This window comes from Rana temporaria, chromosome 5 (assembly GCF_905171775.1).
Source record: "Rana temporaria chromosome 5, aRanTem1.1, whole genome shotgun sequence".
Classification (NCBI taxonomy): domain Eukaryota; kingdom Metazoa; phylum Chordata; class Amphibia; order Anura; family Ranidae; genus Rana; species Rana temporaria.
This window is the reverse complement of record NC_053493.1, coordinates 201,691,486-201,707,934: the sequence shown is the minus strand read 5'-3', so window position 1 is coordinate 201,707,934 and position 16,449 is coordinate 201,691,486. Positions and strand designations below refer to the sequence as shown.

General features: G+C 41.7%; 1 protein-coding gene across 1 annotated transcript in view; it reads left to right on the top strand.

The window, feature by feature from the left end:
• The window catches only part of LOC120940551 (band 4.1-like protein 4B), a 245,453-nt gene that overhangs the window by 126,737 nt on the left and 102,267 nt on the right, over positions 1-16,449 (top strand). The window contains exons 5-7 of the mRNA XM_040353484.1: positions 1,990-2,097; positions 8,012-8,138; positions 13,118-13,195. Coding sequence (XP_040209418.1) covers positions 1,990-2,097; positions 8,012-8,138; positions 13,118-13,195 — 313 coding nt within the window. The remainder of the gene's footprint in view (positions 1-1,989; positions 2,098-8,011; positions 8,139-13,117; positions 13,196-16,449) is intronic.

Below are 16,449 nucleotides of genomic sequence, written 5' to 3'. Positions count from 1 at the left end.
TGTTTTCATAAAACAAATAATATAAATTGTTCTAAAAAATAATACAAAACCCCACCTCTGCTTGTAACATATACTGTAGTAGGGGGAGTGTGTCAGTGTGGCTGGGGACACTTTTAAAGCTAATCACAAAGGAAGATTTTAATTTTTTTTTTTTAAAAAGCTCTTTATACCAAATATGTTGTTGCACATAACTACTTAACCCCCGGACCATATTGCTGGTCAAAGACCAGAGCACTTTTTGCGATTCGGGACTGCGACGCTTTAACTGACAATTGCGCGGTCGTGCGACGTGGCTCCCAAACAAAATTGGCGTCCTTTTTTTCCCACAAATAGAGCTTTCCTTTGGTGGTATTTGATCACCTCTGCGGTTTTTATTTTTTGCGCCATAAACAAAAATAGAGCGACAATTTTGAAAAAAAATAATATTTTTTACATTTTGCTGTAATAAATATCCCCCAAAAATATATAAAACATTTTTTTTTCCTTAGTTTAGGCCGATACGTATTCTTCTACATATTTTTCGTAAAAAAAAATCGCAATAAGCGTTTATTGATTGGTTTGCGCAAAAGTTATAGCGTTTACAAAATAGGGGGTATTTTTATGGCATTTTTATTAATATATTTTTTTTACTAGTAATGGCGGTGATCAGCGATTTTTTTTTCGTTACTGCGACATTATGGCGGACACTTCGGACACTTTTGACAAATTTTTGGGACCATTGGCATTTTTATAGCGATCAGTGCTATAAAAATGCATTGGATTACTATAAAAATGCCACTGGCAGTGAAGGGGTTAACACTAGGGGGCGGGGAAGGGGTTAAGTATGTTCCCTGGGCGTGTTCTTACTGTGGGGGGGGTGGCCTCACTAGGGGAAACACTGGGGAAACACTGATCTTCTGTTCATACATTGTATGAACAGAAAATCAGCATTTCCCCCGCTGACAGGACCGAGAGCTGCGGACGTGTAGCTACGGGCTCTCGCCCAGGAGAGCCGACCTGCCGCCGTATAATGACGGTGGCTGGTCGGCTAGTGGTTAAGGACATCTCTTCAGAGAGTGAGAAAAAAATAACTTATTTTGAAGTTGAATTAAAAAAAAAATGCCCCCTTCTATTTTCTGTAAAAGAGAAAATGAATCTCCCTAACAGGGAAATAGACAGCAATAAGAGTATGACAGAGGCCCTAATGCCGTGTACACACGATCATTTTTCGGCTTGTAAAAAACGAAGTTTTTTAGCCTCTAGAAAAAACAATGTTTTTTCCAACTTCATCATTAAAACGACATTGCCCACACACGATCGTTAAAAAAAAATGCTCTAGCAAAGCGTGGTGACGTACAACACGTACGACGGCACTATAAAGGGGAAGTTCCATGCGGATGACGCCATCCTTGGGGCTGCTTTAGCTGATTTCATGTTAGTAAAAGACGATTCGCGATTTTCTGTCTGCTACAGCGTGATGAATGTGCTTTCTCCATTACGAACGGTAGTTTTACCAGATCGTTCGCTCCCGTCTCATAACTTGCTTCTGAGCATGCGCGGGTTTTTAACGTTGTTTTAGCCCACACACGATCATTTTTTACAACCCGAAAAACGACATCGTTTAAAACGTCGATAAAAAATGCAGCATGTTCGAATTTTTTTTTGTCGTTTTTCAGAACCCGAATAATGATGTGAAGCCCACACACGGTCATTTTAAATTACATTTTTTAAAAACGTCGTTTTTTAAATGCCGAAAAATGATCATGTACGCAGCATAACACTTTAACACTATATCCAACACAAAAAAAAAATGGCTTTAGATAAACTTTATTGATAAGTGTAGTGAACAGTAACACAGAAGTAACATATAGCCCAGTCATCATTTGTCATATTTATGTCATTGTATGGTGGTCATAGTATTTTGATAACCATTTCTTCCCTACTAAGCTGAGTAGATGCAACAAAAGTTTCTCATATATCATTGTAATCAAAAAGTACTCTCTTACACAGGAGTCCAGCATCTACCCGTACTGAGAGTATACAGTCTACTGGATCATCCTCAAGCAAAAAAGAAACCCGACCACCAAGATTAAAAAAGTTGACAAGGCAATATAGTTTGTGAGTTGTGAAACTTTGTGAATATATGCATGCTACACCATACCCTTATTTATATAGAACAAAATTGTTATTTGACTATTATTACATTTGTATGATTGCCAAAGTTTAGCTTTAGTTGGGTCAACTCAACTAAGTGCACAAATTACCTAGTATATTTTTCTAGTATAAAATTAGGTGCTAAAATTATTATAAAATGAGTATATTACCATAGCCAACAGAACACAAATTGTCTTGTTCTAAAGTAACATGTACCTTGTACGCACAGGCTCTACTTACGGTTCCAAGAACCATATCAATGGCATTTCAGATCATTTCTGATGTTCACTATAGTGTAGCAAAGAGAATTTGATATAAGGGGGTCTGGGTGCTTGGAGGAAACTATCTGCTGTGTGTAGCTCTGGTCCTATTTCACACTGGCCATCTGAAATCATTGAGAGTAATTATTATGCATGTGATCTATGACTTTTTATTGTACCAGAAACTGTTTCATCTTTGGCACCTCCTATAGGTACTGGGGCTGATTTACTAGAACTGAAGAGTGCAAAAGCTGGTGCAGCTTTGCATGGTAGCCAATCAGCTTCTAACTTCAGTTTGTTCAACTAGGCTTTGACAAAAAAAAAAAAAATGAAAGCTGATTGGTTTCTATGTAGAGCTGTACCAGATTTTGCACTTTTCAGTAGATTTTAGTAAATCAAACCCCCTAGGTACTTAGGGCCAGATTCACAAATGAGATACGACGGCGTTTCTCCTGATACGCCATCGTATCTCTGTTTCTATTTATGTGACTGATTCATAGAATCAGTTACGCATAGATATCCATAAGATCCGACAGGTGTAATTGTTTTACACTGTCGGATCTTAGGATGCAGTACCGCGGCCGCCGCTGGGGGGAGTTCGCGTCGTAAACCAGCGTCGGGTATGCAAATTAGGAGTTACGGCGGATCCCCGACGGATTTTCGCGTTCGCTACGTCGCCGCTAGTCTAGTTTCCCGTCGCAAAGTTAGTCGTCGTTTTAGGTGCCCTAACTTTAGTCAGCAAACGTATTGCTTATATGGCCACAAAGCTGAATTACTCCCTAGTCATTAAGGCCAGATTCACACTGTTGCATTAGAGTGCACTGTTTGGAAAAACATTGCTATGCGCAATATTGTGCTGTCTTGCTAAAAATTGTATATGCCCCCTTGTACTTTTTGGTGTGCAATTGCAATGAATCAGTCCATTCATTGCAATTGCACACCAAAAAGTACAAGGGGGCATATACAATTTTTAGCAAGACAGCACAATATTTAATGGAATGCCCATTGATGTGTGACATAACACATGTTAACGTACTGCACAGATGTGCTCAATTCTGATCAGACAACAGAACCACTATAGCTTATTGGATAAGGCAGTGAGAGTTCAACAGAGCTGTCAACCTTATCAAAATGTTTTTTCTAAATAGTCAACGTTTCATTGTCAGCAGTATGCATGGAATGGCTCTCTGAATTATGCAGTAGAAAAAAAATCATCAGATCTTCATCTGTACTCTCAAAAAGGGAGCTTTACATGAAGATAATAAGGAGTCCCTAAAATTTGTTTCATCTATAAAATGTACCAAGAAAAAAGCTGTATTACTACTCTCAATCTAACACATAATTTTACAGGGACTTATACTTTTGCATCACTGGCTTATACCTTTTATTAAGCGGTAGTTCACCCTCACCCACATGATTTTACCATCGAGACAGGCATTGTAGCGCGAGCTACAGTATGCCTGTCCCGATTTTTTTAACCCCGGACTCACCTTGTAATCGTACATAGAAGATTTCGGCTCCCGCAGGGAATGGGCGTGCCTATGGAGAGGGAGGATGATTGACGGCCGGCCCTGGCACGTCACTCTCCCCGAAGACAGCCGGAGTAGGTCTCGGCTCTTCACGGCGCCTGCGCACAGGCTATGCGCAGGCGCCGTGAAGAGCCAAGCCTATTTCGGCTATTTCCGGAGAAGCGTGACGCGCCAGAGCCGGCCGTCAATCATCCTCCGTCTCCATAGGCACGCCCATTCACCGAGGGGAGTCGGTATCTTCGATGTAGGAGTAAACTGTGAGTACGGGGAAAAAAAAATCGGGACAGGCATACTGTAGCTCGCGCTACAATGCCTGATTTTATGGTAGAACAAAAAAATTTTTTTTTTTTTAGGTTTATAGGGTGAACCCCCGCTTTAAGGGAATACCACAATATTTAAAAAACAAACAAAGCTATAGGCATTGCAACTTGTCATTATACAATTATTTAAATCCCATGTTGGGTTATAAAAATTATCAAAATAGAATTACATCAACTGAAATTTTACATAATATATATATATATATACACACACACACATTTTTTTTGTTTTTTAAATACTTCGACAATATGAAATGTAACAAGGAAGGAAAATAAATTGGCCAGTAAAAGGACAATGATTCATTCAGTTATTTTATAGAAGGTGTATTACCTAAAACACTAGACAATGTGCCATTGTGAAGTAGAACAATGTGCATCATATACAAGAACTGTGAGAAAGAACGCCTTGTTTTAAAGTAGTCATACTGGAAAAATGTGGTTATTTGAATAATTATGACAGGTGTAAATAAAAATAAAACAATTATGCAAATACTATTTATAGCAGATTTCATGTCACTCTAATTAGAGGCCTATTAATTGACTTAGATATTTAAACATCATATACTGTAAACATGAAAATCCACAATACTTTTCCAAGATCCTTAAATGACTGCTTTGAGTTGTTAGTAGATATTGGCCTGATCTTAGTTTAAGTGGCAGTAAGAAGTGTTTTCCTTTTTTTAATTTAATTTTAGAACTATTGTAAGAGTTTAGATTGAAATTAATCATTCTGGCTTATGTTGGTCCACTAAAACCCTCTGTCTTTTTCTGCAAAGACTGAAATAGTAGAGTTGGGTGAACGGTTAGGACCAAGCAAAAGTTTGGCCTGAATATCGCCTGTTTGCCCGTTCAGCGAACACCCAAATTTGCAGGGCGTTCAGTGAGTGTTCGCCCCCACCAAACGCCCTGCAATGCACTACACAATGCACAGTGCATTCACAGCCAGAAAAATTGCTCTGCTGTCAACTAAGGCAAACAGTTGAATGCCTGGCTTGCCGTTTGACAGTTCCTATATATATATATATATATATATAAAGGGCCAGATCCACATACATTTGGATCGGCGCAGCGTATCAGAGATACACTACGCCGCCGTACCTTACCTGGCTTATATTCAAATCCTCAGCGAGTTCGCGCCGTAAGTTACGGCGGCGTAGTGTATTTCTGGCGGCGGATTTCAAATTGGGCGGGTTGGGGGCGGGTTTCATTTAAATGAAGCGCGTCCCCGCGCCGAATGAACTGCGCATGCGTCGTCCCGAAATTTCCCGCTGTGCATTGCGCTAAATGACGTCGCTTGGACGTCATTTTTTTAACGTAGACGTGAGTTACGTCTATCCCTATTCACGGACGACTTACGCAAAAAATAAAAAAAATTCAAATTTCGATGCGGGAACGACGGCCATACTTAACATGGCAAGTCTATCTATACGCCGCAAAATACCAGCTTTAACTATACGCCGGAAAAAGCAGACTACAGATGACGTTAGAAAATGCGACGTCCGCGCGTACGTTCGTGGATCGTCGTAATTCGCTAATTTGCATACCCGACGCGGAAAACGACACGAACTCCACCCAGCAGGCGCCAAAGTATTGCACCTACGATCCGAAGGAGTACGAAGCCGTACGCCTGTCGGATCGAACCCAGAAGCCGTTGTATCTTGGTTTGAGGATTCAAACTAAAGATACAACACAGGAAATTTGAAAGTACGCCGGCGTATCAGTAGATACGCCGGCGTACTTCGTCTGTGGATCTGGCCCATAGACGTTACCTGGTGGCACTGCCCCCTTGTGACGTCACGGACCGGCATAAACTGGTTCGGTGACATCACAAGTGGGCGGTACCTCCAGAGGATGTCGCCAGGTGGCCTTGCCCTTACCTATATAAGAACTGTCAAATGGCAAGCCAGGCATTCGGTGGTTTGCTTTAGTTGATAAAGGAGCAATTATTTCAATTTTTTGGGGTTCGGCAGTGTGGAGGGTTTACATTGTGGGACACTTTTTTTTAAATACATGAATCAAAAAACAGTCAAAAACAGTCTCTTCGTTTTTATTACTTTTTGACACATTGTTGGTGAATGGGTAGGGGTGCTATGTACCCCCTACTCATTTACATAGGGGGGGCAGATCTGGGGTCCCCCAGATGCTGATAAGCCCCCTGCCTGCAGACCCCCACAACCACAGCCCAGGGTTGTGGGGAAGAGACCCCTGTCCCCATCAACATGAGTACAAAGTGATTTGGGGTGGGCCCCCCTGCCCCAACGCACCCACCCATGTTGAGGGCATGTGTGGGTTTTGAGGGGGACCCCATGCCTTTTTTTTTTTATATTTTCCCAGCATTGGTATGGTATTGCCGGCAATTTTAAATGTATTTTCATGCATTTTTTTTCTTTAGAAATTACATTTTTCCTGCAGCATGTTCTATACATGCTACAGAGACGCCACTTTACAGGCAGATGAAGGGGCACTATATTAAATTTTTAATTTTTTTTGTTGCACTTTAAGCTGCATTAAAATCACTGCTCCTGTAAAAACGATCCTTAAAAAAAATTGCAATAATACATGCCCCCCAGGGCATTACCCGGACGCCCATACTGTTTTTATGGCCAATTGTTTGTATATAACTCAGTGTTTCTCAACTCCAGTCCTCAAGGCGCACCAACAGGTCATGTTTTCAGGATTTCCCTCAATTGAAACAGCTGTGGTAATTACTAAGGCAGTGAAACTGCTCGAATCACCTGTGCAAAATAATGGAAAGCCTGAAAACATGACCTGTTGGGGCGCCTTGAGGACTGGAGTTGAGAAACACTGATATAACTCTTCAAAATGGGAACTTTCGAATTTCAAAGTTTGAGTCCCATAGACTTTATTAGGGTTCGCCATTCAGGTCAGAACTTTTTCTCTGTTCGAGAGTTCTGGTGTGAACCAAACAGAGGGCTGTTCAGCCCATCTCTATGCAACAGTTCACTCTGTTCAATGCAGGCCAGAATAGACAATCTTCTCTTGTCTTCACCCTCACCCAGCTGCTCCCTTGCATCACAAATGTCTCTTTGATTAGGAGGAATACCCCAGTTAGCACCTAAACAAAATTACTTGTGCACAGATGAATAACAATAAGGTTTGACTTCCAGGTAAAATGTGGACCCAGGAAAAAGGCTTTATCCCATCCAAAGCTCTACAAAGTCTCCATGTTCCAGAACCCAGACCTTGGGCAGTATAATTTTAGAGAACAAAGCAAAGACTGAACTCTTAATACGTATTTTTCTCAGGGATCTCCAAACTACGGTCCTCCAGCTGTTGCTGAATTTATATGTATATATATATATATATATATATATATATATATATATATATGTGTGTATATGTGTGTATATATATATATATATATATATATATATATATATATATATATATATATATATATATATATATATATATATATGTTTTAAAGTAAAAGCTAGAAGTGGGTAACTTTAAACCAGTAAGACAGACTACTGTGTGTACAAATGTAAATATTTTAAAGTGTATTGCCAATAGACATACAAAAGTCTACCTAGTAAACTGCATAGTCCTAGCAGTCAAAGGATTAAAAACAACAAATCACTTCTGCTAAGATTTATCAGCAGTCTTTGCTCTTTGTTGTAGAATTGCTCTGGGTGGCTGTAGCATCTTCACTGCATATATTGTATACTCAAATATTATTAAATGAGAAGGTCAAAATGAGAGAGATTTTTAGGAACTTGTGGTAACAACTTTTCCATTTTTTCATCAGTAATCATAGTGATGAAGATGATCTTCCCCCAGCATTGGCTGCAGTAGCTGCCGAATCTGCTGCAGAGCAGAGAGCTGCCCTTCTCCTGGCTTCCAGTGGAAATTCTCAGGCTTCCTCAGTTGAGAAGGTATAAATCGAAATATGCATCTATATTTTAGAGTTATAAAGCTTTTGAAGTGTATGCACAGCCAAAACATTATGTTTTTAGAAAATAATGTGGCAGTATTAGAGCCTCTGTGGTATAGTGGGCTTACACTGACATGCTGGTGATAATGGTTTTACTAGACAGGAAGTAAAGAAACAAATCTGCATTGGGGCTGCAAAGACCGCACAGAAAAGCTGACAGGGGTTCTAACCTCCCCTACTCTACCAAAAAAGTATTATCTCTGTCTGTGTAACCATTGGAGATTTTACTGTCACATCATGTCTGGTGAATCCTTCTCCATTCTATCACAATCTCAGATGCAGTTGCGGGCGGGCGCTTCACCGGCGGCACGCTCTCTTCTGCCACTGCAGGAGCGTGCACGCTGGTCGGGCGGACTCAATGTCTACCGGTGACTCGCGATCAGAGTGAGGAGAGGCAAAACGGGGAATGTAAACAAGGCGATTCCCAGTTCTGCCAGATGACGACAGAGATTTACTGTTCCCAGTGATCTGGAACAGCGATCTCTGTCATGTCCCAGGTAGCACACCCCCTACAGTTAGAACACACCCAGGGAACTTAGTTAACCCCTTTATCGCCCCCTGGTGTTAACCCCTTCCCTGCCAGTGTCATTTTTACATTGATCAGTGCATTTTTATAGCACTGATCAATGTAATAATGTCACTAATCCCCAAAAAGTATAATTTGGAGTCAGATTTGTCCGCCACAATGTCACAGTCCTGCTAAAAATTAGAGATCGCCGCCATTACTAGTAAAAACAATATAAAAAAAAGTCCCTAAGTCTATCTAATAGTTTGTAGTGATAACTTTTGCGTAAACCAATCAATATATGCCTATTGCGATATTTTTTTTAACAAATATATTTAGAAGAAAATATATCGGCCTAAACTAATAAATAAATGTGTTTTTTTTATATATATTTTTTTGGGATATGTATTATAGCAAAAAGTAAAATAAACTCTAAAAACAAAAAAATTACAAAATTGTCGCTCTTTGTTTATAGCGCAAAAAATAAAAACCACACAGTTGATCAAATACCACCATAAGAAAGCTATATTTGTAGCAAAAAAAGGACATACATTTTGCTTGGGTACAGCTTTGCATGACCGCGCAATTGTTAGTTAAAGCGACCTAGTGCGTATCGCAAAAAATGGCCTGGCCATTAAGGGGGCAAATCCTTCCGAGGCTGAAGTGGTTAAATAAAATAGTCACCAGTGTCTCAAAGTACATATTTTTCAGCTCTTTACCTATAATATGTCCTGTTTTCCAAAATATCCAAGTTCCTTTTTGAATGTTACATAGTTAGTCAGGTTGAAAAAAGACACAAGTCCATCAAGTTCAACCACAAAAAAATAAACAAACAAAATAAAAAACACAATACAATCCCATACACCCAACTCCATACCCACACTTGATCCAGAGGAAGGCAAAAAAAAAACAGCAGAGCATGATCCAATTTGCTACAGCAGGGGAAAAAAATCCTTCCTGATCCCCCAAGAGACAATCGGATTTACCCTGGATCAACTTTACCTACAAATCTTAGTACTCCGTTATATTCTGTACATTTAGGAAAGTATCCGGGCCTTTCTTAAAGCAATCTACTAAGCTGGTCAGCTTTCACAGCTCTTACTGTGAAGAAACGTTTCCATATTTGGAGATGAAATCTCTTTTCCTCTAGACATAAAGAGTGCCCTCTTGTCCTCTGTGTTGACTGTAAAGTGAATAACTCAACACCAAGTTCACTATATGGACCCCTTATATATTTGTACAAGTGGATCATATCCCCCCTTATTCTCCTCTTCTCAAGAATAAATTCAGTTCCTCTAATCTTTCCTCATAGCTGAGCTCCTCCATGCCTCTTATCAGTTTGGTTGCTCTTCTCTGCACTTTCTCCAGTTCCTTTTTGAGAACTGGTGCCCAAAACTGAAAACTGAACTGCATATTCCAGATGAGGTCTTACTAATGATTTGTACAGGGGCAAAACTATAGCTCTCTCTCTGTAGTCCATACCTCTCTTAATACAAGAAACGACTTTGCTTGCTTTGGAAACCGCAGCTTGGCATTGCATTGAGCTTATGATCTACCAAAACCCCCAGATCCTTCTCCACTACAGACCCCCCCCCCCCCTAGTTGTAGTCTCCCTAGTATGTATGATGCATGCATATTCTTAGTCCCAAAAAGCATAACTTTACATTTATCAACATTAGGCTCGATTCACACATATGCATGTTGCTTTTGAGTTTTTTTGCAGTGCTTTTTGCGGTGCTTGCTGCGTTTTTCGACACACGTTTTTACCGCGATTTTACCACGATTTGCGTTTTGCTTTTTTTTTTTAGCTGGCAATTTATTTTTTACATTTCCTTTAGTAACCAGCTAAAACAGGTTTAAAAAAAAAACGTAAACCGCATGTATGCGGGTCCATTGAATTCTATTACATGCAAAACGCTGCTTTTTGCAGGAAAAAAAGTCCCCGACCCTTTCCAAAAACGCAGAGTCACAAAATAAGCATCGATGTGAACATGTTTCATAGGAAACCATGTTAAAAAAATTCCCTGCATTTCTGCAAAATGCAAAATGCATAAAAAAAAAGGATTAGTTTGAATGGAGCCTAAAACCTCATCTGCCACATAGTCGCCCAATTAGACAGAGCATTGAGGTCGGCTTGTAAATTGGAGACGTCCTGTAAGGACGTTATTCCACTGCATAGCTTGGTGTCATCTGCAAAGACAGAAATGTTACTTTTGATCTCAGACCCAATGTGCATCTTTTTATTTTATTAGGGAGCTATTCATTCTTCAGAGTATCACATATTGGGCTTCTTTGTGCAGTTGCATGAGTGTTAATGCACCAACAAAGTTCTGCCAGGAAAGGAAACCCTCTTCCTCTGTATGTGCTCCTGAGATTGACAACAATACACTATAGTCAATGGGCCAGATTCAAGAAGCTATTGCGCCCGTGCAACCATAGGTTGCGCGGCGCAATAGCTGTTTTGCTCCCGCGTAGCGAATGCCCCTGATTCAGGAACATCGCTACGCGGACTGCAGCCTAGGATATGACAGGCATAAGCCTCCTTATGCCTTCATATCTCAGGCTGCATTCTTGCGTTGTCCGCTAGGGGGCGCGGCCATTGTGATCGGCGTATAGTATGCAAATTGCATACTACCACCGATTCACAAAAGTTGCGCGGGCCCTGCGCACACAAGGTACGGAGTTTCCGTACGGCGACTTTAGCGCAAGGTTGCTCCTGCTATAGCAGGGGCAGCCAATGCTAAAGTATAGCCGCCCTTCCCGCTCGTGAAATTTAAATTTCACGTCGTTTACGTAAGTGATTTGTGAATGGCGCTGGACGTCATTCACGTTCACTTAGAAGCAAATGACGTCCTTGCGACGTCATTTGCCGCAATGCACATCGGGAAAGTTTCCCGACGGAGCATGCGCTGTTCGCTCGGCGCGGGAGCGCGCCTAATTTAAATGATTCCCGCCCCCGGCGGGATCATTTACATTAGGCGCCCTTATGCCGGGCTATTTAGCATAGTGCCCGCGCAATTTACGGAGCTACTGCTCCGTGAATCGCGGGCATATCAAAATATTTGCGTGGGCGCAGAGCGAAAATCGTTGCCCTTTGCCCACGCAAATATTGCGCGGATCTACCTGAATCTGGCCCATTAGGTTTAAGAGGGAAGAAGAAAGGGGCAGCCACTTATAAGCAATAGTAACTCTTGATGCTTTTTTGCATTGTGTATTTTCAAGGTTTTGGGATTCTTTGGGCATAAACTGGATGTATGTTACCGGGAGTCGCTTGCAATAGCATAAGACTAAGGGCAGAACATTTTAATTTAGATTGAATAAAGGAGGGTTATAACCAGGGGTCAAGTCCTGGGGAAAAAAGTGTGGGAACTCCCACCCAAGATCCACTCCTCCACCAAAAATAAATAATTGATACGCTCATATGCATAATTACTAAACCGGATGTTTTTATTTTCGATCCACTGTACCTTAGTAATCCTTTATGTTACTGGCCGCTTCCTGTATATGGATTCATCGGGTAGTGTGCGAGTATTCCGTCACTTCCTCAATGCCGCAATGTCTCCTGGGAGCTTTTGTCATTGTTCCCAGGAGACATTGCGGAGGTCTGCCGTGAGTTATCGCGGGATTTAGAAAGAATCCATATACAGGAAGTGGCCAGTAACATAAAGGATTACTAAGGTTCGCCTGACAGTGACTCGAGCTGGGCATCGTCGCTTAGTGAAGGATTGGCTCGGGCAGCTCGGCTGCTCTCGTCCTGCAAAGGGAACTGTGTTCCTGCTGTGAAAAAAGAGCAGGGACTCCGTTCCCACAAGTTCCTGCAGGACTTGAGCCCTGGTTATAACCCTTGTAAGGGTTTTTTTTTTTGTCATCTGTGTCCCATTGGTGAGATTTCCCTTTACTTCCTGTCCCATAACCAAAACAATAAGGGAGTGCAAAGGGAGTGCAAATACCTTCAAACTGAAAGAATTTCTGGTTGCCATGAGGGTCACCCCTCTATTAATGTTCTTGGGACAACCCACATTTTGAAATATACTTTTGCTTTCACTTTCAATGATAACAGTAAACCTAGTAAAAAGAAAGGGTGAATATCCCTAACGGGGGCACAAAGGGTAATAAAAGTCCAACGGGTGTTCTAATCCCTCTCCACACTAATAAAAACTAAAAAGAAATGTTAAACTTTTGCCTTTAGTTTCACTTTAAGATTCTGATGCCGATGCAAGACCTGTACCAGAGGCCACAAGTTCACGTTAATGCTTACCAGCAATTTTATGATGTCATGCAATATAGAAACTAATATTGTACTTTGCTCAGCATACATGCTTATTTGTGAATCAGTAAAATCATACAAAATTATAGTATAGTATAACATAAAGATGACTACAGTTGCATTTCTCATGGACAAATTTATTTTACAGAGTCCTAGTAAAGCAAACAGCTCATTCACATTAGAGCCAGGTGACCTTCTGATGGATTTCACAGAAGCCACACCGATGGTAAGTTCTCATTTGTAATGGTAAGGAGAGTTGAGTTAAGCAATGCTGTTTGTATGCCCCTTTAGTAAATATAACTCTTAAGCCGCATACACACGACCATTTTTCTTGTCATGGAAAAAAACGATGTTTGTCTCAAAGTGATTTTTGTCAAGCCTGCCTTGCATACACTTTATCGTGAAACGAATTGCTCTAACAAAGCACGGGGACGTACAACACGTCACTATAAAGGGGAAGTTCCATTCGAATGGCGCCACCCTTTGGGCTTATTATGCAAATTTCCTTTCTCATAACTTGCTTCTGAGCATGCACGTTTTTTTCCACATCGGTAAAGCGTACACACGACCGTTTTTCACGACGTGAAAAATGACGAGAAAAAATAGCGCATGTTCTAAATTTTAATGCCCATTTTTCTCGTCGAGAAAAATGCTCTGAAGCCTACACACAATTGTTTTTAATGACTAATTTTAAAAATGGCATTTTTCTCGTCATGAAAAACGGTTGTGTGTACGCGGCTGGCCATACGTTATACAATTTTTTTGTTCAATTTGTTTTAGATTTACCTTAACTTCTCACTGACTGCCCCTCATACATTTACTGGAGGGTGGCAGCTCCTCTGCGCAAAATTACGTACGTGATTTTGCACTTTCGGGTCTGCTGTGCGTAAAGAATAAAAACCGCAGAGATGATCAAATACCACCAAAAGAAAGCTCTATTTATGGGAAAAAAAAGGGCTTAAATTTTGTCTGGGAGCCACGTCGCACGATCGCACAATTGTAATTCAAAGCGTGGCAGTGCTGAAAGCTGAAATTTCACCTGGGCAGGAAGGGGGTATGTGCCCAGTAAGCAAGTGGTTAAAAAAACCTTTACAATAACTTTAACCGGTTCCCGACCAGCTCACGCAGATATACTGCGGCACAATGGTGAAACCCCACATGGGTACGGCTTTCTCTTAAGGAAAGAGCCAGCACAGGGATTTGTGTGTGTCAGGGGAAAATCGGCGTCGCACCAATTCAGATGGTGCTGTTGCCAGCAATAGGCTGTGATTTGGCATGCGATTTGGCATGTCAAATTGCATTTCAAATCGGCCCGATGTGTATGGGGCTTAAACGTTTTTGGGTGTGTTTTATTAGTTACCTACGCTAAAAAAAAGTTGCATTAATAAATACTTAAATGAAAATTTTATTTTAGTGCATTTAATCTTCAATCCTCCCCCCTTGCTCATCATCCCTCTCATATTCTACACTATGCTGTCCCCACTGCTAGTAGAACTTCACTGTGCATTGTTCACTGGGATCTGCACAGCTTCTTCACAAAGTGCTTAATGACCAGGTTGTACAGTCACAGTAAATTTCCCCAGCAGAATAACAGACAGCAGTAAATATGATCAAAAAATATTGGCTGCAGTTACACTTTATGCATGTGCAATGAATATATATTGCGGAAAGTTGCTCAAATGTAGCACTTTCAAGAACGCAGTACATTCACCAAAAAAGTCCTGGCATGCTGTGGCCTCACAGGCTTCAGGCATTTGTCTGACTCTTCTCTAAACGATTCTCAAACACATTCACTGACCTGCACCCTGACTCCTGGGTGGAGACCTACTCTGTCTCCCAGGTGGAGCCCTAAACGAAAGTCTGCCCCTATATTAAAAAGGCTGTGCACACCTGCACAATCAAAACTCTGATTATCAGAAGACCATGGACACAAGGTTGGAGGCTTTATCCCACCCAATACTCTACAAAGCAGAGTCCAGGATCTATACAAGTGTATCACCCTCTAGTTGGGTACAGTAGGTGCTAGAGTGAGGATTTTTCTAGCAGAATATGAAAATGTAGGCAGGCCTAGCTGGTGGCTACGCCTGATTGTTTTCACTCTGGGCTGGGAGTGGCTCAGGACAGGGCTGGGTGACTCACAGGTAGCATCACTGTCACTTTAATCTTCTTTCAAGAAGGTGCTAGAAAGAGAGGAGGAAAGGATGTTTTTTTGAGGAGCCTTGACCAATCCCCAACTTGGATTGGCAGGGGGCAGCCCTTCTTAAATACCAATGGTCAGCCCAGCTGAGGAGGAGTTGTCGGATGGAAGTGAGAGAGTGTGGATGCTATTGGGGGCCACAAGGTGCTCCCCAGTTTGGGGGGGTTATCTTGGGCTGGGGCTCTGGGGCATCCAAGAGGAGAGAAGAGATGCTGAAGCAGAGAGCAAGGAGAGCACAGCGGGAGAGAACACTGCTAAGACTCCAGGGAGGAAAATTTGTCACAGCCAAGAGGGCTGGTGAGTGAATCACAGTCTGGAGGATCGGGGAGGCACACCTGGGAGAACTGGGAGTATGCAATTTGAGATGGGTGCAGAACCAGAAGAGTGGACTGTGGGAAGGGCAGTGGTGAGAAGTCATTGCAGCCAGGCTGGCTGGCGGCAGCGCCTAAAGAGAGCTATGTGGGATTGGTAGCTGAATAGAAGACTGTTAGCATCTGAACTATTTCTACACCATAGGGGGCCGAGGCCTCTGCCCGCAAAAGGCAATCCACTAAGGCCTGGCTGAGTTAGTGTCACTCCTAACCATGCGGGGCTAGATAGTCTGGAGGAGTAACAGTCTGCAGCAAGGGAAGTGCTGGAGGAGTAACGTTATGCAGCAAGTGAAGTGCTGGAGGAGGGAAGGAAAAGAGGAGTGTATATAATAGTCTCAAGCAAGTTACACTGAATCTTCTGGGCATCCCATCATTTTCTCTTCCCAACCAAGTTCAATCCCCTCAAATAAAAAACAAACAAACAAAGCTTATGGACTGTTCTGTGTCTCAGTGTTTGAGAGATGAACAAGTGAACCACAACATTCAGCAACGCCTACGGGGCATGGCTACACAAGGAGTTGTCAATCTTAGAGAAAACACTTCCTACACTTTGGGTGCATCACTTTGTATATAACACAGTTTACATAAGTGTAGCTGCTGAGTACTTTTGGGTGTAGCGCACCCTCTAAGGAGCCGCAGATAAACTGGTCAGAAAACAGGCCAGTACTTTGGGTTTTTGATTTGTTTTTTGAGGGGGTATAACTTGTATAGGGATTGGGAGAATTATGGGATGCCCACTTAACTTCAAACAACTTCAGGGACAACTTTTTCTATACATAGTCTATATACAGTCCTCACTTCCTTCAGCACACTTGCTTGCAGAACTCCAGCTTGGACAGTGTTTGTAGAACTGACAATATACTTCATATTCCCATCGCACACATTCCTGGATCCGCTCATGGGTCTGGGTGC